Source organism: Rhinolophus sinicus, chromosome 3 (assembly GCF_057876585.1).
Source record: "Rhinolophus sinicus isolate RSI-liver-muscle chromosome 3, RSI-T2T, whole genome shotgun sequence".
Classification (NCBI taxonomy): Eukaryota; Metazoa; Chordata; class Mammalia; order Chiroptera; family Rhinolophidae; genus Rhinolophus; species Rhinolophus sinicus.
Genome location: NC_142503.1, coordinates 83,463,733 through 83,475,802, shown reverse-complemented (window position 1 = coordinate 83,475,802; position 12,070 = coordinate 83,463,733). Strand labels below are relative to the sequence as shown.

Here is a 12,070-nt window from a genome sequence, read left to right as displayed (position 1 = left end):
TGTATTCCCACTAACTCTTCCCTCAAGTCCTCCTTTATTGTAATTACCGTTTCTTATCTATGCTTGACCAGTTTCCCTGTACTGCATAATGAACTCATCCCCTTTTCTTCCTTCCTAAATCATTATGCTTCGCTGATTCGTTCACACAGCACCTTACTTCTTCCTAACTTCCCTCTCTCCTGGATGCAGTGTGTGTGAGATTAATCATAGATGGAAGTAGCATGCTACCAACTGCAAGTCTGGTGTCATTAAAATTCCTTCTGGTTTGTAACAATGAATTTACCCAGTTATTTCTATCTTGCTCTTTTTACCTTTTTCATAAATACCTCTCTGGTTATCAAAGACACTTACATTTTTGCCCTTTCAAGACGACTAATATGCTGTGTTTAGGTATCTCAAAATGCAGAGTAGCCAGAAATCACATAGTCCATTCTAAAACTGTTAAATAATTCCTCATATTTGGTATTTACCTATAAAGAAAATATTTGAAACAAGTCTATCAAACATTTTTCTGTTTCATTAATGGGTAGGCTCTCCTGAACTCATGTCTATAAAGAAGAAAATAAAGAACTTCAATTATTTTGTGTGGATCCTTCTAAATTAGAGGAAAATCATTTTTTACACATGACCATGTAAATCCAGTAGTGTGTGTGTATATATATATATATATATATATATATATATATCTCAAAAATGACAATGGAACATTAACAATCAAGAAATTGAACTCAGGTACTACTGACATTTGTGACATTTTATTGCCAATTACTATGATTGGTAATGCATGTAATAATTGAGTGTGACATCATTACATTCCACTAATGACTAACTGCATTAATAAATCATTTATGCTTTAAAATTAAGCATGAAGTGTACATTCATTGGTTTTATTTAATTTCTCACATGAGGAACTCTGCATGGATTTGATCTTGAATTCTTACCTGGGAAGCAAAATGATATAGTGAAAATCCCCAGAACTTGAAATTGACATCTCAGAGTGCAAGTCTGACTTAACTGCTGCCTACTCGGGTCGCTAATGAGTCTCAGTTTCTTCATCAGTGAGATGAAAATCACACCTACATTATAAGGTTATTATGTAAAGAAATAAGTTTGTGCATGTAAAGGCACTTTGTAAATTGCACAGTACAGTGCTAATATTACTTATTATTGTTATTAAACTTTAAACTGAAGGACTGTCCATAATTCTAGTTTCCATGCATTCAAAATAAATTGGTTCCTATATTCCTATCTGTAATAATTCAAAGATGCTTATTTAAATGGAAAAAGTGCCTGACAAAGATCAGAAAAATAATCTTTGGAATGATATTCATAACAGAAAAATCAGTTTTCTACTTTAGTGAATATACAGATATTTCTGGTTTTGCATGGTACTACAGGGCCATAAATATGACTGCAAGCTGAAACCATGCAAAAATGATCTTAGCAATCATTGGAAAAAATTACGATTGTTGTGTGACCTTTATTTATTTATTTTTTTGTCAAAACATTAAATGCACTTTTACTGTTTGTTATAAATGTAAAGGAAAATAAAAAAATAGTAACACTAATATTTATTTAGTATATTGCAATTTAAAATATTAGAAACATTTATAATTAAAGTGTTTTATTTCTTTGAAAAAAATCCAAGCACAGTTTGATCAGTGCTTGCATGTTTCTTATAATATAACTTAGTATATGGAGCCAGCATCTATTTATGTCTTGATGAATTGTCATGTCCCTTTTAAAATTGGGATTCATTTCCAAAATTTTACATTTTGCACTTTCAGTGTTGTGAAATATCTCCAAGAACTAGTTCCCTTAATGTGAAGTTTTCTACTGGTGTCACTTATCTGGGATATCTTGATCATTTTCATCGTAACTGCTCATTTAGGTCAGTAAGTTCTATTAACATCTAATTTCTCTTACAGCAGTATTCTTTTTTACTTCTTTGTTACATGTTCATCTCTTTGGATTATTCAATATTATAAATTGGGTTTAATCACTGAGGGACAAAGAGGCAATACACCTACGAGGTGTGATCAAACAATAGGGGGAATGTTTAAATTTTAAAAAAATGTAATACAGTAAAAGGCACATTACCATTAATCTCCATCAAAATATTCCCCCTCACTTTGAACACACTTATCCCATTTTTCTTGCCACTTTCTGAAGCAGTGCTGGACGTTCTCTTTCATGAGTGTCTTTAGTTGCGCTGTCATGGCTGCTTCTATGTCATGAATCATTTTGACTTTGGGGAAGAGCCAGAAGTCACACAGTGCCAGATCTGGTGAATAAGGTGGATGAGGACACACTGTAATGTTTTCATTTGACAGAAATTGCCGTACCAGAAGCGATGTGTGACTCGAAGCATTGTCATGTAGGAGGATGATTTACGGCACACTTTACAAGACACCTTCTCTCAACCGTAGCTCACACCCGACTGACTACACCAAAGTTGTCACACACTGTTACTAAGGTTCAACATGCCACTCTCGTATTGAAGATCCCTGCCTTTCCTTTGGATGGTACTCAGCTGTAGCATTCACCATATGTTTTGATCATACCTTGTATATGCTTCACTATCTGAAGGGAAACTGAATAACAGATACAGTGACCAATCACTGACTAATTTTGAAAGAACTGACATGATTGGTCAGTGATCACGATGTGCATCTGCTATTTATATAATGATTTGTGGATGAAACAGCTGGCAGCAAAGTTTGTTCTTTGTGTAATTTATTCACAGTAAGAGTACCATGGTAACTGAAACATGAACAATGCTGCTGTGTGAGGAACCATTATTATTTAACTAAACAAGTAACTGAAATTCATGCAAACTGGAACAATGTCAAGCGAAGACTGCCTGTATGTTTAATCAATGCCTAAGGAGAGAGTAAAACAAATAGTTACGGGAAATACCTTAACTGATCCAAAGAAGAGAAATATGTGTCCTCCTCCAACTTTGTATTTGGATTACTTCTTAATGTGGGAACATATTATAGACAAATGCAGCATATGTGCACTAAAATGAGTAAAATTTATAGCAGCTGCTATTTATTTGTTATATTTAAATTTTATGATTTTTTAAAACATAATGATTTCAAGTGATTAACATTTCACAAGGTAGGAAAGGATATATAATGAAAAAATTCTTACTAATGCCCCTTTCCCAAGTACAGGTTCTTTTTTCATTGACGGCAACTGACATTAGCCTTCCAGAGATAGTCTTTGCATATGTAAGCAGACATATTCACAAACACACTCACATAATTGTCTCCCCTTTCAAAACACAAGTTCTAAGTAGCTGATATTTATTGAGCATTTGTTATGTAATAGACAATTGTGCCAAAATTTATGAGCTTTATCTTGTTTAATCCCCCAGTGAACTTTGAGGTAGGCTATTATTCCAACAGAGGAAAATCATTTTCTGATCATTGAACTTTTCCCCAAATCATGCGGTTGGTATGTGGTGGAAATAGATATTCTCACCTAGGTATTCTGAACTCCCAATTGCAGGCTTTTAATGAGCAGACCACACTGTGTAGCATTTATGTATAGGTCATGTAATAACATTTTAGTAGTCTAACAGCCTTTTATGTTACTGGGAATTCTTTTTGATCATTCAGCCTGTAAAAATATGATGCTCAGGGGGTTTGTGAGAGACTAAGGTATGTCCAAAAACATTAGGAATCTCTCTCAGGAAATTGTTTGGTCACCATCTGCACTGGGAAATTGGCCAGATTGCTTGGAAGGAGCCCAACTCTGAGTGCATGTCTTTAGTCTGTTCTCAGGGACTGTCTGGCAGTCCCTCTTGTTGGGTATTAGAATTCCATCTGACACTCAGCATGTGTGTGTGTCTGTGTGTGTGTATGCACACACACAGACACACACATCATGTTTTGTCCATTTATTCATTCAAAACAGATATACCTATTGCCTTAATCTTTCTCAATAGAAATATGAAGCTTAGGAAATCTAATAACATATGCCAAAGCCTGTGCACCTTTCTGATTTCATAAACTGAGTGCTGTTTGACAGTTTATGTTTAACAGGCTCTTGTGAGCAGAGATGCTACCCTTGTCAGTCCTGGTTAGTTAGCCATCGTGCATGTTTTCTAGTTGTCTGCTTCTAGAATGCATCTCTTTGTGCACTGTTAGAAGGAGGTTACAAAGTGCATTTCCTGTGTTGTTCCCTTTTCTCCACTACACATACCTGTCACCTTTGTTTGTTACAGTAGAGGTGATGAACATTTTCTCTGCTGCATTTTATCGGAGAGTGGAAAGCTTGAAGATGAATTTGAAATTTTTAAAAAGTCAAGTGAACTTTCTTGCTTTGAGTAAGAAATCCACACCTCTCACCCATCCCAGTCTCTTGATCCTGGGATATCTTGGCACGCAGATTAAGTGCTTCTCTGAGGAAGCTTCACCCTTTTAAATAAACTGCTGTAAACCTGATTAACAATTGAATGCGGAGGATAATGATTTTCAAGGGCTGCTAGTGGGGAAAGAATTACGTTGTGTTTTCCTGCAAGTGTGAAGGCCTTGGAGCTCGCCAGCTCTCCGTGTTTGTGTTCAAGAGTAATACAACATATCACAATATATCTAGGGGTTTGGACTTATTTCTTTCTGTATACTGGCTTTTTGCTTAGAAATCTAGCCTCCACTTGGCTCAATTCACTTTTTAATTTGTGAAAGAGCCAGTCTTTTTTTTTTTTAAATATTAGACAGAGTAAGGATTATATCCCATCTATAAAATAAGGTATGTTTACTATTTTGTAATAATATCTGATAAATGAACTAAAGTAAAATATAATATTTCTACATAGAGGTAGCCCTATCTCGGTAGATGGTCTCATATGCTACTTCATTCAGAAGTGTGAGCTCAACCAGTGTAAGCACCCTCAATTTGTGTTCCTCTCATCTTAAAGTACATGGCACATCTCTCCTCTTTTACGCATGCTGGTTTGGAGGACATATCCTTCCAGGTTGTGCCTGCACTTTTTACCTTATGCTCCACGCTGCCCTGGAACCTCTTTCTATCACTTACTTCTCAAGTCTCTCCTTTTTTACAGCTTCTTTCCTCAACCTACAACACTCACAGACAACTTGTACTGTCTTGCACCTTCCATTACTTACAAAAGAAAAACTTTTCAAAATAGAATTCTGTATTCTCCACCTCATTTAGCTTAACCCTATGAATTTGGCCTTTCATCTCCATCACTCACTCCTAAAACCACTATTCTGAAAAAAACCAATGACTTCTTAATGTCAACTCTGATGGCCTTTCAATGGTAACCTCATTACATTTCTGTAGCATTTGAAGGAAATTCTCTCCTCTCATGGCTTCCAAGACTAGTGTTGTTTTATTGGTTTTGCATTTTTTACATTTCTTTTCTGTATCCTGTCAAGGGTTCTTTATCTAATCTTCCCTAAATATAGAGCTCCTTCAATTTTCCAAGTTTTTATGTTTGGACTCCTCTCTGTCTTTCTTCTCTCCATTTGTTAATTCAGCCTCTTCCGTTTTCCTTACCATCTCTACATGGATAACTTCCAGATTCACTTATCTGTACTAATTTTTTGAAGAATGCAGACCAGCACTTTCTTGGCTTCTGGATGTCTTCACTCACTCACTCGCCTACTCGTTCTCGTGCGTTCATTGAGAACCCACTAAAAGATAAGAACTGCTCTAGCGCTGTGGACACAGCAGTGAACAAAGCAAAGCCCTTGTCCCACAGAACTTACATTCTAGGGAAAGAAGGAAGTATAAGCAAATAAAAAAATGTGTCAGTTGGTGGTAAGTGCTATGGAGAAAAATATATCAAGTAAGAGGATAGAGAGAGATAGGAAATGTGGTGACTAATTTAGACTGACTAATCAGTGAAGTCTCTATAAAATGCCACCTGAGCAGAAAGCTGAAGGAAATGAGAGTGCAAACCATGTTCATACCTGGGGGAGAAGTGTTTCCAATAAAAGGAATAGGTCCTGAGGTACAAGGAGGCACATGTGACCAGTATAGTGCATAAGAGAGGTCTCTCTCTCTCTCTCTCTCTCTCTCTCTCTCTCTCTCTCTCTCTGATATGGGGATAGAGATATATAACATGGGAGAGAAAGAGAAAGAGAGATACCTCTTCATCTCTCTCTCTCCGTGTGTGTGTGTGTGTGTGTGTGTGTGTGTGTGTATTCATACTACTTCTTATACTCTTTTACACACACGCACACACACAAATATAAGGTTCATAAAGTACAATGGATAGAGATATCAGGGGCTCAAATCACATAGGGACTTGTGAGGCATGGTACAGACTTTGACTTTTACTCCGAATGAGAAGAGAGCTGTTGAAGAGTTTTGAGCCAAGAAATAACAAATTTGATTTACACTTAGAAGAAACACTTTGGCTGCTTTGTGGAGAAATGATTGTATGTGCTCAAGCGTGAAATCAGTTAGACATGTCAAAAGTGTAATGTAAAATGTAACAATGCAGGACAAGAAGATGGGAGCTTATACCAAAATGGCAATGGTGAAGATTGTTAGGAGCGTTAAGATCAGGATCTATTCTGAAGGAAGACCGAAAGGATTTGCTGAAGGCCTAGTGTAAGGTGAGAGAGAGAGTAGTGAATGACTGCAGCTTAGAAACTGGTAGAATAGAGTTTCCATTTAGTATGAAGCAAAAGACTTTGGGTTAATTAGATTGTGGATGGTGGTGAAATCAAGAGTTTGGTTTTAAACATGTTAAATATGAGATGTCTATTACACATCTGAGGGGAAACATCAATTAGATATTTAGATATATAAGCATGTTTGTCCACAGATATATATATATATATATATATATATATATATATATATATATATATATATAAAAGTCACAGGACTACATGAAATCTTTGGAGAACAAGTATAGATAAAGAAGAGAAGAGGTCCAGATGTGAGGACTGAGTCCTGGGATACTCTAATGTTTAAAGTACAGGAAGATGAGGGGCGATTAGAAAGGGAAACGGACATATAAAACAGTAAGCCAGTGTTTCAAGAGAGAAATAACAAGTCCTACTAGCTGGTTGAGTAAGAGAAAGGCTGAGAAATAATCATTGGACTTATCATCATGCAAGTCACTGACGATCGCGACATAAAATAAAAAGGCTGGTGTGGTGGTGAACAGTGCAGTGCGCACAACCTTGCTTGGGGGTGGGGATGAGACTAAGAGAGAACAGAATAATTGGAGACAGGAAGCAGAAATAACAAATATGCTTGTAATTAGTCAAGCTTATTACAAGATAGGGTTATATTATATGATTGTAAATATACAATTACAGGAAAATTTATACACTATGAATGCATATAAAATAGAAGTATATATACCAACATATGAAGCTAGACGATCTCTTAGTGAAATTGATATTTATTTCCTTTAGGTATTGGCATTTTAAAATAAATTTCTTATCATGGACATCCATTATTATCATAAGAAAAGTAAAAATATAAGATAGAGAGAAAGCAATAAGGGCCTGAACCAAGGAGAAACCACCGGAAATAAAAACAAAGAGATGACAGTGAGAGTTTAGAGGCAGAATCTTTTAAATTTTACAAACAATTGAATGGAGAGTTACAGAAATGGTGTACAGGAAGAAAATTGGTAGATATCAAACCTGTGTTACTGGAGAATAGAGCTGAGAATAAACAGAGATTGTGACAGGAGGAATAGTTGGGGGCTGGGGGGGTGCATAATGATTTGCTTTTGATTATGCTGATCAGTCTCACTGTACATTTGATCCTTAAGTTGGTTTGTTTTGCTGCACAGGAACCCTATTACATCTCCTCAGAAAATTTCCTCTTTAATTCTTGTAGATGAGTATTTTTCAAACTGTAGATTGCACCCCATTAGTGTGTCATGGAATTTATTGAGTCACTATCCACCTTTTGGTTAATAAAATAGAATTGAAGTGAAAGTAAATAAAGTAAGGGGATTGTCTCCTGAAATTTGGTGTGTGTGTGTGTGTGTGTGTGTGTGTGTGTGTGTGTATTTACACCCTGGATAATGCTATTTCTTACTTTATGCTGTCAAAAACATTCAATAACAACTACGCTAGATAATTATTTTACATATTCGCATCTCAAATCTCCTAATCGCCTACCCCTCCCTACTGTCAGTTGATAATCCTCTTATTTTACTGAGAATTTAGAAGTAATCACAGGAGTTCACACGTTTTCATCATTGAATTATGAATTTCTGCCCACATCATTATGTGTTTGACAAAATCATATTTGATAGCTGCAGAGTGTTCCACGTATAGTACTTTAATCGAAACCGTTTTATTGAGTTTGTGCAGTCATGTGGGTGCTCCTGTCAGATCCGGGACTGCAGGGAACACAATCTGCCAAGGACCCCGGCTGCTGTGCTCTAAAATCAATTCCTCTCTTAGTTTGTCGCAAGGGTACACTCCTATGGGTCGCTTCCAGTCAACAACTGAGTGCTAGAAATGTACGTAGGTAGACCCATTTCTTGGAGACTTGGGATTCCCCTGATGAGCAACTTTGGCTGGAGGTCTCCCAGTCAGCCTTGAAGAACTTTCCTTAGACCTGCGCACAACTTTTCCTGTCTTCCTTCCCTCATGATCAGACATGCGTGGAGTCTGAAGACTCTCCCTGCTTCTTCGAACTCCTTTCTCATTTTCCCTCAAGGGCCTTTCTGTTTTCCCTAATACATTTCTCAGAGACGTTTAGGTGGTCCACAGATTTTTCTTCTGCACAACTAAACGGCTGATTGCTTACCTCTTAGCACAGCATTCTTCTGTTGGGAACCCTTCACATCATTGCCATCGCTCACTCAATTAAGCCTCACCTCTCCTTCTCACTTCCACACTTTGGCTCCAGTGCATCTTTCTAGACACCACCCAGTGCTTTAGTCTAGTCCAAGGGCTGCTTACCAAATATCCTCCCACTCATTTTATCACACCTCCTCCCTCTATCCCCCTAACAAAACATCTCCCCAGTTGATGCCTCCTTCCTTCTGGATCCCTTCTTGACTTTTCCACCCCATGATGTCTATTTCCTCTCCATTTTAAAGGCCGTTTTCTACAATGTATTCACTCCTTTTGGTATGTTAGTAGGCAGGCTATATGGCCCAGTGCATAGTCTGAAATCAGACAGACCTGGATCATTATATTACCATAAAAAAAAAAGAATACCAAACACTAACTGAGATTGGATATGTTTGGGAAACAGTGAGCTAAATAAAAATAATCCAAGCTTTTTTATTTGTTTTGTTTATATTTGCAAGACTTCCCAGAGCCCTTAAAAAGCTAATATACACTGTGACTTTTCAAGGCACTGATACCTTATGTATCTTGTCTTGAATTTATTTGACCCACAAAATCTTTTTAAAAACAGATCATCTCCAGACATCACCATTTCTTGGAACACACTTTGGGAAAGGGTAAAAGTAGTCATAGAATTTTTGCATGTATGACGTTTATAGTACTATGTGTATTCTTCATCTTGTTATAGCTATTTGTGTATTTATCTTACGCATTTTCCCACTTCAGCTTTAGCATAAGATCATGAAAATAACAGGGACTTGTTCAGTTGAAAAATCACAGACTTTTAGTGAAGGTTCATGGTCTGGAATAATATTTGGTAACTGGAGAAAGTTTGTTTGCATCTACTTTCAGTAGCTTTTTTGAAGTCTTTTTATATACCCTAGTCTTCTGGACTACCTTTTAGGCTGGGAAAAGTATCTTGATGCTGGGCAAAAAGCCCTTGTTAACATGGGGCTAAATACATTTTCTCTGTAAATCACTTTATTGGAGGAACAGTATAACAGAGGAGTATAAAGGTGGAGGTGCATTTTGAAGGGTAAGAAAGCAGGAGACAGCTGACTCTGGATCCTGGCACACCATGGGTGGTGGGGGAGGCTGCCTGGGGCTTAGTTCTGATTGTTTTCATTTCCAAGCGTATGCTTGTCAAAAAGGTACTCTGCCAGGCCACAATCCGGGGCCCCCATCTTAATCAAGTTGTGCACGTAGTCACCCAGTTCTTTGATAGACTTCACCTGCTCATTTAGATAGTGGGTTTCCAGGAAGTCGCACAAATGGGGGTCACCTTTGGCTGAGGCCAGAGTGTGCAATTCCAGCAATGAGTGGTTCACATTCTTTTCCAAGAGCAGAGCACATTTCATGGCATTCAGACCACTTTCCCAGTTGTCCCGGCGGGGTTTCTTGATATCCTGCAGGCAGATCCTGCCTCCCCGCTGGTTCTGCAGCCTCATCAGCTTCTCCGCGTGTTGGGTCTCCTCCCGGGACTGGCGAAGGAAATACCTACCGAAGTTGTTCAAGGCCACGTCATCTCGGGAGAAGTAGTAGGCCATGGACAAGTACACGTAGGACGCATAGAGCTCGAGGTTGATCTGACGGTTGATGGCTGCCTCCGTCTCTGGGTGGAAGTTCTGGCGCACCCGGGAAGGGGCAGAGGAGGACCCAGCTGAGTCCCTGGAGGAGGCGGCTGCGGACAACAGGCGGCGTGTGGCGGTGGGCCAGGGGCCTGAGGGGCGCGGCCGGAGCGTGAAGCCACCACGTGTGCTGCGCAGGGACACCAGCGAAGTGCTGATATGCTTGGAGAGGAACAAGAAGCAGGACAGCATGGCTCCTCCCCTTCAGGAGTGGGGAAACTGAGTCCAGGTTGGCTTAGCGCGCGTCGGGCACAAGAGCGTCAGGTCTGAATCAGAACCAGGCCCTAGGCGACGGTGACTGCGTCACACGCCCCTTCCCTTCCAGAGGTGCCCGGTTCCTCGCAGTTGGCAGCGAGGGGCGGGGGGGTGGGGCGCGCCTGCTTCGGATGGGCACAGACAGATGACAGTTACACAACTTTCTTTATCCAAATCTTCCTCCATCATCGAAGCAAGATTTCTGCTCCTGGGAGTTTATAATTTATTATTTCACCTAAGTGAAAAATGCTGCCAAAAAATAGGCACTGTGACTTGCAAACGAAGGACTGAGCCAAGCCACACTTGCCCTCCCTCTCCGACCTTTCACTGTCCAAGTACTAAGGGATGGGGAAGGCAAGAGAGTGAAATGGGGGTAAAACAGAAGTAGCCACCAATCTGTCCAAGAGAGCAAAGATCCCACCTCCAAAGTGGGTGTTTATAAATTGACTTTCTAATTATTTTAACAAATTTAACTGTGGAAATAATTGCCAGTATAGTGGGCAGATTTTCCAGTCTGTAGTAAGACAGTGCTTTTTTTTTTTTTTTTAAAAAAAGACATTTGCTTTTTAAATATAAAGTTGATCTTCATTGTAAAGAAATCGGATATTGTAGGAAAGAGGGAAGAATATATAAACTAGCTCTAAACTTGATGTCACCTTCCTGTCTTTTGTTTAGGCAGATACATATTTTTTTAAAAGCCTATGTTTAACCTTTTAAGAAACTTCAAATTGTTCTCTAAAGTGGTTGTACCATGTTACATTCCCATCAGTGGTGTGTGAGAGTTCAAGTTCCTTCATATCCTTAGTAAAAATTTAAAATTTAAATTTTAGCCATTCTAGTAGGTATACTGGTATTTCATTGCATTTTTAATTTGTGTTCCTGGAATAATTAATGATGCTGAGTATGTTTTCGTGTACTTCTTTGCCAACCATATATCTTTGGTGAAGTGTATGTTCAAATCTTTTGCCCATTTATATGTTGGGCCATTTGTTTTCTTATGGTTGTTTGATTTCTTATGGTTAATATCTGGGTCTTTGATAGGTATTAGTACTGCTTCTATTCAGCCCTTCCTTTTATTGTCTTTATTTATATTACGTTTTCTGTATTTCCTTGGGTAAGGCAGATTACCTTTCTAGGTTAGTTTCCTCAATTGTGAATTTAGGATTCTACTTACCTCCAGCGTAAGAGAATGTACGCAGAGTACTTATCATAGTACTTGACACAAAATAAATACTCAAAGTATTCTGTAACAGTTTTTATTGGAAAATTTCTACGTAATATTCAAAGTCAACCATATTATTCAGTAAGCAATACTTGTTAATATCACATATGGATAAACTTATACAGCTTAAAGGAATGCTTACGTGTATGATA

At 38.2% G+C, this 12,070-nt stretch overlaps 1 protein-coding gene across 1 annotated transcript; it reads right to left on the bottom strand.

The window, feature by feature from the left end:
• Positions 1-9,919: 9,919 nt before the first annotated feature.
• On the bottom strand, positions 9,920-10,633 carry FTMT (ferritin mitochondrial). Its single transcript, XM_019728039.3, has one exon. It carries the CDS (start codon positions 10,631-10,633, stop codon positions 9,920-9,922), a length of 714 nt encoding a protein of 237 aa, XP_019583598.3.
• Between the last annotated feature and the right edge of the window lie 1,437 nt (positions 10,634-12,070).

Coding starts and splice junctions, on each gene's coding strand:
- FTMT (XM_019728039.3), bottom strand. CDS start 10,633: ATGCTGTCCTGCTTCTTGTTCCTCTCCAAGCATATCAGCACTTCGCTG.